The sequence below is a fragment of the Pseudorasbora parva genome, chromosome 14 (assembly GCF_024679245.1).
Source record: "Pseudorasbora parva isolate DD20220531a chromosome 14, ASM2467924v1, whole genome shotgun sequence".
Lineage (NCBI taxonomy): Eukaryota > Metazoa > Chordata > Actinopteri > Cypriniformes > Gobionidae > Pseudorasbora > Pseudorasbora parva.
Genome location: NC_090185.1, coordinates 19,159,682 through 19,172,943, shown reverse-complemented (window position 1 = coordinate 19,172,943; position 13,262 = coordinate 19,159,682). Strand labels below are relative to the sequence as shown.

The 13,262-nt window shown below is 38.2% G+C and overlaps 1 protein-coding gene across 1 annotated transcript in view; it reads left to right on the top strand.

Moving 5' to 3' along the window:
- lrp1ba (low density lipoprotein receptor-related protein 1Ba) overlaps positions 1 to 13,262 on the top strand; it is a 334,663-nt gene that overhangs the window by 283,535 nt on the left and 37,866 nt on the right. The window contains exons 67-69 of the mRNA XM_067415030.1: positions 6,880 to 6,986; positions 7,080 to 7,227; positions 12,329 to 12,438. Of these exons, the coding sequence (XP_067271131.1) occupies positions 6,880 to 6,986; positions 7,080 to 7,227; positions 12,329 to 12,438 (365 nt within the window). The remainder of the gene's footprint in view (positions 1 to 6,879; positions 6,987 to 7,079; positions 7,228 to 12,328; positions 12,439 to 13,262) is intronic.

Sequence of the window (13,262 nt, the reverse complement as noted above, 5' to 3'; positions counted from 1 at the left end):
GTTTCACATTTTTGCCATTTATTTTTGTTGTGATGTGTTATTTCGTTTACATTTTTGATTGTTTTGTTTTCTCGTGTTGTTTAGTTTAACTTTTTGGTCATTTGGTTTTGTGCTGCTGTGTTGTTTAGTTTCACTTCTCTGTTGTTTAGTTTTGTTGAGCTGTGTTGTTTAGTTTCACCTTTGGTTGTTTAGTTTTGTTGAGCTGTGTTGTTTAGTTTCACCTTTGGTTGTTTAGTTTTGTTGTGATGTGTTGTTTAGTTTCACCTTTGGTTGTTTAGTTTTGTTGAGCTGTGTTGTTTAGTTTCACCTTTGGTTGTTTAGTTTTGTTGTGATGTGTTATTTGATTTCACTTTTTGTTGTTTAGTTTAAAATTTTTGTTGCTTACTTTTGTTGTTCTGTGTTGTTTAGTTTCAAATTTTTGTTGTTTAGTTTTGTTGAGCTGTGTTGTGTTTAGTTTCACCTTTGGTTGTTTAGTTTTGTTGAGCTGTGTTGTTTAGTTTCACCTTTGGTTGTTTAGTTTTGTTGAGCTGTGTTGTGTTTAGTTTCACATTTTTGTTGCTTACTTTTGTTGTTCTGTGTTAGGTTTAGTTTCAAATTTTTGTTGTTTAGTTTTGTTGAGCTGTGTTGTGTTTAGTTTCACCTTTGGTTGTTTAGTTTTGTTGAGCTGTGTTGTTTAATTTCACCTTTGTTTGTTTAGTTTTGTTGTGATGTGTTATTTAATTTCACTTTTTGTTGTTTAGTTTTGTTGAGCTGTGTTGTTTAGTTTCACCTTTGGTTGTTTAGTTTTGTTGAGCTGTGTTGTTTAGTTTCACCTTTGGTTGTTTACTTTTGTTGAGCTGTGTTGTTTAGTTTCACCTTTGGTTGTTTAGTTTTGTTGAGCTGTGTTGTTTAGTTTCACCTTTGGTTGTTTATTTTTGTTGTGATGTGTTATTTAATTTCACTTTTTGTTGCTTAGTTTTGTTGTTCTGTGTTGTGTTTAGTTTCAAATTTTTGTTGTTTAGTTTTGTTGTGATGTGTTGTTTAGTTTCACTTTTTGTCGTTTAGATTCATTTTGTTGTGCTGTGTTTAGTTATTTTTTTTGTTTAGTGTTGTTGTGCTGTTTAGTTTTACTTTGTATTATTTAGTTTTGTTGTGTTGTTATTTATTTTAACTTTTTTGTTTAGTTTTGTTGTGCTGTGTTATTTAGTTTCACTTGTCATTTCGTTTTGTTGTGCTGTTTTTCTTTTTTTGTTGTTTAGTTTTGTTGTGCTGTTGTTTATTTGAACTTTTTGTTGTTTTGTTGTGCTTTATTTAGTTTCACTTTGTTATCTAGTTTTGTTGTGCTTTGTTGTTTAGTTTCACTTTTTTCAGTTAGTTTTGTGTGTTTGGTTTACTTTTTTGTTGTTTAGTTTTGTTGTGATGTGTTGTTTAGTTTCACTTTTTGTCGTTTATATTAGTTTTGTTGTGCTGTGTTTAGTATGTTTAGTTTTTTTTTTGTTTAGTGTTGTTGTGCTGTTTAGTTCTACTTTTTATCAGGTTTTTGGTTGTGTTGTTATTTTTTTTCACTTTTTTGTTGAGTTTTGTTGTGCTGTGTTATTTAGTTTCACTTGTCATTTAGATTGGTTGTGCTGTTATTTATTTGAGCTTTTGTTGTTTTGTTGTGCTTTTTTGCATTTTTTGTAGTTTAGTTATGTGCTTTATTTAGTTTCCTTTTGTTATTTAGTTTTGTTGTGCTTTGTTATTTAGTTTCACTTTTTTCAGTTAGTTTTGTGTGTTTGCTTTGACTTTTTTGTTGTTTAGTTTTATTGTGGTTTGTTGTTTAGTTTTCCTTTGTTGTTGTTTAGTTTTGTTGTGCATTGTTGTTTAGTTTCACATTGTCGTTTAGTTTAGTAATGTGCTGTGTTTAGTTTCTTTGTGTGGTTTAGATCCATTTAATGATATTTTAGTTGGTGTTTAATTTAAATAGCTTTAATTTAGGATAAATTGTGTTGTGTTGTGTTGTGTTGTGTTGTGTTGTGTTGTGTTGTGTTGTTTTGTTTCGTTGTTCTGAGTAGTTTAGATTTATTTTCATTGTTCTGTTTTGTTTAGTTGTGTGTTGTTTAAATGACTAGTTTTGTTTACTTCATTATGCTGTTTTGTTATTTAGTTCAGTTTCTTTGTGCCGCTATGTTTACTATAGTTTAGTTTAATACCACAAACATACTACAATCTGCTTGTCTTCACCGACATCTGAGTGCTTTGACATTTAAATACATGCAGCTTTCACATAACTCCTCTTATCACACTTGGCAACTATTCATAGCCTACTGTACTTACACAGCAGGGTTTCTGAAAACAACAAAATGGATTCATGTCACGCTCCGCTGTGTGTGGCACACTGTTGGATCTTTAGAGAGACGTGTGTGACAGTCTGAGCCATCTTTTTATTTAGTACATGGGTCTCAAACAGTGTCCAGTGTGCTTCATCATTGTGCTCTGGGTGTGTGTGTGTCACTGTTCTCTCAAATCTCCATGTTTATTCCGTATTTTATTCCCTGATGTCTGGGTCATCTAGACCCAGAACAAGTTCTTCAGTAGTCAAAGAGCTCCTGAAGCCCAGTGGATCTCATCACACTTCAACTGCATCTCAAGCCTCTTGCTTCGTGCTTTCAAACAAGAGCGTGAGAGAAACACTGAGTGAGAATGAGATTGTGTGTTGATTGCTGTGGAAGTTTGTGTGTCGGCAGAGCAGTGATTATATCAATTTTACTGAAATGCAGACAGGTATTTGTCTCGTCTCTGGGAATGTTGATAACCACCGTTCACTGGAGTGCAGCTGTATGTTTGCGTCAGCTCTGTGCCGGTTTGCAGGGAAAGTGTCCCACTGAATGGCAGAATGGACCTCTCACCCTGATCTGCCGTTTGGTTTTAATGGCTGCCGTCCTGCTGCTCCCGCATCGGCTCCCGGGATAAACGGCGATGCTTGTTGGCCATCGCAGTGCTTTGTTTATTTTTTCATGTGCTGTGAGCTTTGACCTCTGCCCACTGTTTTTCTTTTCCTTTTCCTTTTGTTTTTCCTTTTTCTTCATTTTCTTCTTTCCCTTCCTATTCCCCTTCTTCTTCCTAGTGTTCATCCTCTTCCCCTTCCTTATCCAGTCAGTGTTTCCTTTATAGAATTTTACTTTACTTTGTTTCCTTTCTTTTTCCTTCCTTTTTTTTTTACAAATCCTTTCCTTTCCTTTCCTTTCCTTTCCTTTCCTTTCCTTTCCTTTCCTTTCCTTTCCTTTCCTTTCCTTTCCTTTCCTTTCCGTTCCGTTCCGTTCCGTTCCGTTCCGTTCCGTTCCGTTCCGTTCCTTTCCTTTCCTTTCCTTTCCTTTCCTTTCCTTTCCTTTCCTTTCCTTTCCTTTCCTTTCCTTTCCTTTCCTTTCCTTTCCTTTCCTTTCCTTTCCTTTCCTTTCCTTTCCTTTCCTTTCCTTCCCTTCCCTTCCCTTCCCTTCCCTTCCCTTCCCTTCCCTTCCCTTCCCTTCCCTTCCCTTCCCTTCCCTTCCCTTCCCTTAAATGGCCCATCTTTTTTTCCTTTACTTCCTCTACTTTACACTTCTTTTACCTTTGTTTTGCCTTTCATTTCCTTCCTTTTCCTGTCCTTCCTTCCTTCCTTCCTTCCTTCCTTCCTTCCTTCCTTCCTTCCTTCCTTCCTTCCTTCCTTCCTTACTTCCTTACTTACTTCCTTACTTACTTCCTTCCTTCCTTCCTTCCTTACTTACTTACTTACTTCCAGTCAGTCAGTCAGTCAGTCAGTTTTTCCTCTTTGCATTTTACTTTACATTTCCTTTCTTCCTTTATATTTTTTAACCTTTGTTTCCCTTTCATTTCCTTTTCTTTCTTTCTTTCTTTCTTTCTTTCTTTCTTTCTTTCTTTCTTTCTTTCTTTCTTTCTTTCTTTCTTTCTTTCTTTCTTTCTTTCTTTCTTTCTTTCTTTCTTTCTTTCTTTCTTCTTCCCTTTCTCCTTCCTTATTCAATCACCTTTACTGCATTTCACTTTTACATTTCCTTTCTTTTATTTTTTTCCTTCCCTTCTCCTTCACCTTCCCTTCCCTTTTCTTTTTCTCTATCTCTTCTCTTTCCCTTTCCATTTTCTGCAATTCATTCTCTTCCTACTCATCCTACTTCCTTTACATTTCTTTTTTTTTATGTTTACCTTTCATTTCCTTACTTTCACCTTTCATTTCCTTACTTTCTTTGGTTATTCGTGTTCTTTCTTTCTTTTTTCGTCATTCATATGTTTGCTTATTTGTTTGTTCTGAATGTCTTTTTTATTTATTCATTTATTTCCGTATTACATTCATTCTGTTGGTCTCTATCTTTTTTGTTTGTTTGTTTCATTTAGTCACTCGTTTGTTCTTTGTATTTCCTCTCTTCTGTCTTTCGTTTGTTTGTCTCTTTGTTGTTAATTAGTTTGTCATCTGTGTTTTAATATCTGATTCTTTTTGTTGTTTGTTCATTCCCTTATTTTATCTGTCTATCAATCTAGCACTTGGTTTTTCTTTCTAATTAGATTTTTTTTGTTGTTGTCTCTGTCTTTGTTTTTCGGTCTCTCATTCGTTTGCCAGTTCTCTTGCCAGGTTGTTCCTTTACATCATTTTACTTTACTTTGCATTTTATTTTCACCCTGAACTTTCCTTTCCTACTCAATCCGCTCTTCACTCTGTTCTTCTTCTCTTTCCCCTTTTATTTCCTATCCTATTCTCCTTTCCCACTTCCCTTCCTTAGTCCTTCCTTTCCTTTGAAGTTCTGCTTATACCTACTATTTGTTTAAAACTTTAGAGGGTACACAACGTACTCAAAACAAATCAATGTCATTTTAAAGCAGCTGTTCTCTCGGCTTTATTTACTACACATCCACGATGTCTTGAAGGTTTCCCAGCTGTCATGTCAGACGTCTAGATTTTCTAATCTGTGGGTTCAGTTTGTGCTCTTCTCATCCTCCCTTCTTCCTTTTTCGTCTCTCTCTCTCTCTCTCTCTCTCTCTCTCTCTCTCTCTCTCTCTCTCTCTCTCTCTCTCTCTCGCTCTCTCGCTCTCTCGCTCTCTCTCTCTCATCCCTTCACTATCAATCTCTCCATCCATTTCAATTAAAAGCAAGCTCACAGATCCCTCACTGATCTATATCGCAACAGACGCTAATGCAAATATGTTATGTATTCATGCACTATAAGCGCGCAGCGTTTCCCAAGAGGCCGTTTTTAATGAACACGGGCTCTCGAAGAGTGTTTGTTAGACTCTGGCTTACGTTTTATCTACCTATATGTTTATGAACAACATCTATTTTTACTTTATTTCACTCGAATAAGAAAGAAAATAAGACTCAGATATTGTCACCCTGCTAATCTAGAGATGAATTCCCGCTCTGAAGTGTGTCTGTGTGTGTTCATCCTGGTGTATTTGCTCACATGCTGAATGGGAGTGAAAACAGACAGAGGCTCGATTTCTTTTCCTCCATTGGATTCACCTTGAGAGCCCTGCACAGAAACATCACTGGGAGGATATAAAGGCTCTCATTGGGTCGTGGAGTCGTGATGTCAGGGCAGATAATCGGAGCGCTGGAGCCGGATGCACAGAGACTGATAATAGAGTTAGAGGAGTGACACACCACCACTCACTTATTCTGAGAGAGGAGATCTTTCTTTCTTTCTTTCTTTCTTTCTTTCTTTCTTTCTTTCTTTCTTTCTTTCTTTCTTTCTTTCTTTCTTTCTTTCTTTCCTTCTTTCTTTCTTTCTTTCTTTCCTTCTTTCTTTCTTTCTTTCCTTCCTTCCTTCCTTCCTTCCTTCCTTCCTTCCTTCCTTCCTTCCTTCCTTCCTTCCTTCCTTCCTTCCTTCCTTCCTTCCTTCCTTCCTTCCTTCCTTCCTTCCTTCCTTCCTTCCTTCCTTCCTTCCTTCCTTCCTTCCTTCCTTCCTTTCATCTGTTTGCTTCTGTTTTGTTTATTCTGTATTTTATACTTTTTTAATACTTTTTGTCTTATGTTTGTTTATTCCGTCTGTTTGTGTCTTTAATTCTTTCATTTTGATTTGTTTTTTCTTTACTTTTTGTCTTTTGTTTGTTTATTCTGTCTGTATTTGTTTTCATATGTTTGTCTTTTTTTATTCTTCAATTTGTCATTCATTTTTCTTTACTTTTGTATTTTTTGTTTGTTTATTCTGTCTGTTTCGTTTTCATCTGTTTGTATCTTTTGTTCTTTCATTTTTATTTGTTTTTTCCTTTACTTTTTTCTTTTGTTTGTTTTAATCTGTCTTTCTTTTGTTTGCTCATTCACTTTCATTTTCATTTATTTTCTTGTTTTTTCTGTATGTTGTTTTTCTTTATTTCTATCGTTTTCTCATTTTATCTGTCTGTATTTTTAGTATTTTTAGACATTACTAGGTCTTTCCAAATTGTTCTTTTGTTTTTTGTTCATTTAATTAGTTTCCTTTGTTTTTGCTTCTGTCATTTATTTGTTTTGCACATTTGTTTTGGTTTTTATGTTTGTTTTTCTTTAGCTATTTCATACTCATTCTTCCCGTGTTTGTTTTCATTTCATCTGCATGTCTTTCTTTTATTTGTTTGCATTTATTAACTTGTTTGTCTCTCTTTCTTCCTTTTGCTGCGTCTTCCTTCTATGTCTGTTGAAACTTCCTCTTTCTCTGTGTAATTTTCACATTCTCTCTGGCATTTCTTAGGCTTCCTGCCAAATCTCACCAAAGGAAGTCTGGATGTGTCATTCTATTCATAACAACAGAAAAAAAAAAAAAACTGTTGTAATTTGTTAGTTTGCTTAACTGCTGCCAAATGCTTATTCAGATGTCACAGCCCATACTCCTCATTTCCAATAGTAAAAGAAGTCCAAATTCTGGATTCATCTATGTCTCTTTCTCTCTCTTTTCTTTTTAGAGCCAGTAACATGCAACTCGAAAAATTTTATCTGCGCCAACGGAGAGTGCATCTCCTCTCGTTTCCGCTGCGACGGCGACTTTGACTGCACCGATAACTCTGATGAGGTTTGAAGAACCACATTCGTCAATCACACCAATGATACACACTGTTAATCTCATTCCTGTTAAAGCGCTGACATCCTGCACATGTGTTTTCAGAGAGGCTGCGAGAGCCACTGCTCAGAGGATCAGTTCCAGTGCCTGAATCATCTCTGTATCTCAGTCAAATGGCTCTGTGATGGACAGGAAGACTGCAAAACCGGGGAGGATGAAGCCAACTGCAGCCCTGCCAACACCGCCATGACAGGTTAGCTGCTTTCACACACTCTTTAAATAATGCAAACGGATCCAGAACCCATCAAAGCTGTTTCGAGACAGCTAGCTTGGCTCTCCTATAATCACGTGTCACCGAGAGGACATCTTTCATCCAAAGGGAATCAAAGGGCTCTGACTATACAATGGAGACGGGAAATCTGTGCACGACCTCAAACCCTGTGATGTTGCCTTCGTTTATAACCGCTAAGCCACTACCGCTTAAAACTAACAGCAAAATGACCCCACATTTGTCATCCGTTGTTACCGAACTGGATTTGAATGTCACCCCATGATTTTCTTTCCAGGGAACAGCTTGTTCCTCCCTCACCGTCACTCCTTTGAGTCTAAAACTGCTGCTTAAGTGCCCTTAGTATAAGTATGGTACACTTGCTAATACTCCAACCAAATTTATATTTTATAAGAGGTCGCTATAAAGAAGTACGTATGGTTTTTTTAATAAGTGCAACCAGAACATCTACCTGTACTGCTTTCACTGCAAAAATAAAAAGCAAAATATCACCCTCTCATCTCGCTTTTCATGTTTGCTTGAGGAACAGATGGCAAATCCACTTACTCGAGATGGATTTTCAATATTCACATCCTCTATGGTATCAATAGCAAAAGCTACGCTCCTCCCCAGAGCGTTCAAGTCAAAATGAGATCTATTTAAGTCAGAACCGCAGCCTTCAGACACATTGAGCTATATTTAGCTTGTAATGTGTGATATTGCATTACTCCCTAAAAAGTAACTAATTGCATTACTTTACATTTTTTTTGTAGTTAAGTTACTTTTCTCACCTGGGCTGAGTTTGCGTATTTGTCTTTTAAAATAAAAAAAGTTCTATTTTTGGCAAATGTAAAATCCCTCTGACACCAAAAGTGAAATGAATAAGCCTCAGGCAGAATTAAATGCAAATGCACACCTCTACAGGTCAATAAATGTGGAAAAAAGAGTGAAAAATTTGAAAATGGAACAAATATTCTGTTGCAAGTAATGGATTACTGTACTCGTTACTTCAAAAAGTGATCTGGTTACGTAACTTGTGTTACTTGTTATGCTACCCCAACACTGTGCGTGTGCGTGTGTGTGTGTGTGTGTACCCTTGTTTATATTACATTGTGGGGACCAAATGTCCCCATAAAGATAGTAAAACCTGAGATCACCTACATTGTGGGGACCAGCCAGCGGTCCCCATTTTTCAAAATGCTTATAAATCATACAGGATGAGTTTTTTTGAGAAAGTAAAAATGCAGAATGTTTCCTGTGATGGGTAGGTTTAGGGGCAGTTTAGGGGGATAGAAAATACGGTTTGTTCAGTATAAAAACCATTAGGTCTATGGAGAGTCCCCACAAAGATAGTGAACCAGACATGTGTGTGTGTGGGTGTGTGTATACCAATTAGGCATAACATTATGACATGGTGGCTCCTCCAGGGGCTTGAAAGGCTCATCTCCTGGGCAAGGATGAGCTTCAAGCCTTCTAAATCCAGGTCTCTGGTCCTAAAGAAGGGTAAAGTGTCCGACCGTTTCCGCTTTACCCTGGGAGAGACCAAGATTCCATCAGTGACTGAGAACCAGTCAAGAGCCTGGGGAAGTTCTTTGATAGCTCTCTCAAGAACTAAGCTGCCATAAAACAAACCAAGTGCGACCTGACTACCTGGCTCACCGCGATTGACAGATCTGGCCTCCCTGGAAAATTCAAAACCTGGATCTACCAGCACAGAGTATTGCCAAGAATACTTTGGTCCCTAGTCTACGAGGTACCAACATCAATAGTCTAGGTTCTAGAGAAGTCTATCAGCCAGTTCCTCAGAAAATGGCTGGGGCTCCCTCGGTCCTTGAGCAGCATTGCCCTTTACGCCCATTCCACCAAGTTGCATCTTCCTTTGAGTGGACTATCAGAGGAGTTCAAAGTCACCCACTCCAGAGAGGTATTGATGTACAGGTACTCCAAAGACACAAAAGTCACTGCAGCAGGAATCCTCGTGAAGACCGGGAGAAAGTGGAAGGCGCAAAAAGACGTCACTAAAGCTGAGGCACGACTAAGGCACAAAACGCTGGTGGTCTCCGTGGCAATGGGAGGAGCAGGTCTTGGTTGTTTTCCCAAGCCACGTTACGATCTGGCTCGTTGAAAAGAGAGGCGCAGAGTGATTCAGGACGAGATACGAGCAGAGGTGGAGGAGGAACGCTACACCAAAATGGCCAGCATGTCCAAACAAGGAGCGTGGACCAGGTGGGAACATGCAGATCCACGCAAAATAACCTGGGCAGAGCTCTGGAAAGCAGAGCCATTTCGGATCAAGTTTCTTGTCCAATCCGTCTATGGCGTCCTCCCAAGCCCAGACAACCTGCACACCTGGGGCCTGGTAGACACTCCTGAGTGCAAGCTTTGCCAGAATAGGGGCACACTGGAGCACATTTTGAGCAGCTGCTCAAGAGTGCTAAGGGGGTACAGTTGGCGCTAGAGCGGTACCGCTGGCGCCACGACCAGGTGCTAAAGGCTTTGGCGGACTCCATCTGCACAGCGATCCAGCTCAGCAAGACCCGGGCAGCCCCCAAACAAACAATCACCTTCATTAGAGCTGGGCAGAAGGAACAATCCCACCGGCATAGCTCTACGGGGGGCTGCTCTCCACTGCTCATGATTGGCAGCTTCAGGTTGACCTTGGAAGACAGCTTAAGTTCCCAGGCAACATCACAGCCACTTCTCTCCGCCCAGACATGGTGCTAACATCTGAGTCTACCAAGCAAGTGGTTATCCTGGAACTAACTGTCCCCTGGGAAGACCGTATTGAAGAGGCCCACGAGAGCAAGAGGGCTAAGTACGCAGGGCTCAGCTCGGAGTGCCGGAACAACGGCTGGAAAAGTCGCTGCAAGCCAGTCGAGGTCGGGTGCCGAGGCTTCGCTGGCCACTCACTGCTGCGAACCCTCAAACTCCTTGGAGTGAAAGGACTGCAATTGAAAAAAACACCGCAAACATCTTAGAGGCCGCAGAGAGGGCTTCTCGGTGGCTGTGGATCCGTAGGGGGGATCCGTGGAGCAACATGCCAAGTAGCACCAGAAGGTGTATTCAAACTCTGACAGCTGTAGTGAATAACACTGATTATCCCTTCGTCACGGCACCTGTTAGTGGGTGGGATATATAAGGCAACAAGGGAACATTTTGTCTTCAAAGTTAATGTGCAGACGGTATGCTATTCGGACGGTAATTGTTTCTCGTGGGGTCGTAAGGTATTTTCATCGTTTACAGAGGCTAATCTGTGATTTTATTGCGGTCCGAATCCGGAATGTCAGTGTTTTTCTCCCACCACCCATGTAAAAATCCCCAGGCGAATTACCTACTGTTTTTAGACAAACACCAAGGTCGTGTGGTGATTTTATTGCCGTCTGAATACACTTATCTGAGACTTCAAGAAGAGATTGCTGCAAAATTCACTGTTTATAACCTTTTTGGCCACAGCGGAGCACCGTATCGTTGCGTTTCCCTGTAATGTTGGATGTATTTTAAAGATGTAGCCTACACTTTTATCACTGAAATACTGGAAAGTATTTACAAGAATAATCTTTCATCACCGCTCAAAAGAGAAAGAGAAGAAAAACACGGATATCATTTGAAATGAGGCGTCATTACGGCAGTAATTAACATTATATAGGTTCAATTTGCAGCATTGTATTAACTTATTTCCGCCCATTTCCACATTTTTTAAATGACATCTTCCTTTTTTAGGAGATTTAAATAATTAATAGTTTCCTATTATTAAATTAAATATGATTTTATTCTTATTATTCCAAGCATATCATCATTCGACTGACCACATGAGCAGTGCTTCAAGGTGCGCAGGATCAGAAAACTCGCTCCTCCACCGTAAATAAATCGCCATCCGAAAGCACGAGTCTTATCACTAAGGTGGCATGCAAAATTTATTTTTACGGACGTCCACATGAGAAACAATAACCGTCCGAATAGGGCTTAAGAAGCAGGTAAAATGGGCAAGAGTAAGGATTTCAGCTAGCTTGACAAGGGCCACATTGTGATGGTTTAGAGGATCTCCAAAAATGCTACTCTTCTTGAGTGTTCCCGGTCTGCAGTGGTCAGTATCGATCAAAAGTGCTCCAAGGAAGGAATAGTGGTGAACCGGCGACAGGTTCATGGGTGGCCAAGGCTCATTGATGCACGTGGTGAGCAAAGCCCTGCCTGTGTGGTCTGATCAAACAGGTGAGCTACTGTAGCTCAAATTGCCTAATATAAGTTAATACTGGTTTACTGATAGAAAGGTGTCAGAATGCATAATGCATCACAGTTTGTTGCGTATGCGGCTGTGTAGCTGCAGACCAGTCAGGGGGCCCATGCTGACCCCTGTCCACCACCGAAAGCTCCAACAGTGGGCACGTTAGCATTAGAACTGGACCACAGAGCAATGGAAAGAACCAATGGAGGACCAACACAATATTAGGAAGGTGGTCATAATGTTATGCCAGATGAGTGTGTGCGTATATTTGTGTCTATATATATATGTCTTAAGCTAAAAAAGTCAAAAATGCTCAAGTACTCATTTCAACTCTGCATCTTCCGAACCTCAACTTCATCTGTTATTTTAACCCCAAGAGAGAAGTGTGTGCTTTTTTTTTTTTTTAGTTGAGGTCTCCCTCCACTCTTTCTTGGCCCTCATCTTGAATATTTCAGCACTGTGTTCTGTGCACAGGGTACCTGAGTACATCCACGCCTGCAACCACCGAGTGAATTATTCTGATCGTATGGACCACTGGAGATACATTCAGAAAGCTCTCACACTCCCACCCCTTTTTTTGCTCTTTCCCTGCGACTCAAGGCAAGTCAGGGGAATTTTACCCTCCGATTAATATTAATGCGGCTGAAAACACTTCAAAAAAGTGCAGCCTGAAATCTCTCACAACCTCTTACTGACCGAATCTGCAGTTCATTTCAGAGTCACGTGTGCGATACGGATGCTTTCAAGGATCGTATTGTCCCAGGACATGTAGATAGGCATGTCTTATTATAGATAGCGTGGATTTGAGAGGATCCTTTGATGGAAACCGTTTTTGTGTGTGTGTGTGTGTGTGTTTCTATGCAGCTCGGCCTACGTCATGTGGTCAGAATGAGTATGTTTGCGTTGGAGGGGGCTGCGTGTCGGCTAGCCAACGCTGCGATGGACAAAACGACTGTTCGGACGGATCTGATGAGGTCAGTTGGGTACATACATAGAATCTACAGGCCCTGTCCCAAATGGCACATTACATATGCACTGTTTTAACTGTTTTGGTCAATACAGTGGAAGTCAATGGGGTCCAAAATTTAAAAAAAAAAACAGTCAATACGCCACTGTTGCCACTGTTTTAGTCTTGTTGTGCAAACTTAAATGAATTGTGTGGAAAATTATTATTATTAAAATACTTTTATATGTACTTTTATTAAAATATTTGTATTAATATTTTAAATGTACATGGTTTAATATTTATTTTAGTTAATTATTTAATAAATATATTTATATAATACATTAAAAACTAAAAATAACTATTATTATTATTATTATTATTATTATTATTATTTTCAAAAGTTTTTTTCCACACGGTTGCATTATAATATATATATATATATATATATATATATATATATATATATATATATATATATATATATATATATATATATATATATATATATATATATATATATATATATATATATATAATAATAATAATAATGCAACCGTGTGGAAAAAAACTTTTGAAAATAATAATAATAATAATAATTTGTCATTTATTATAATATATTTTCATATATTATTTTTGTGCACAAAATTAGAACTAGCATTTATTAAATAAATGTTATTCTTATAATGCGATTAAAAATATTATCATTATTTATTATAATTGGTAATAATATACACATGCATATTATTAATTTTATAATAATAAAAATAAACATGCATATAATTTAGATAAAACAGTGAATTATACATTTATATTTACATTATTTATCATAACCATTTTTCATTGTAAACTTAT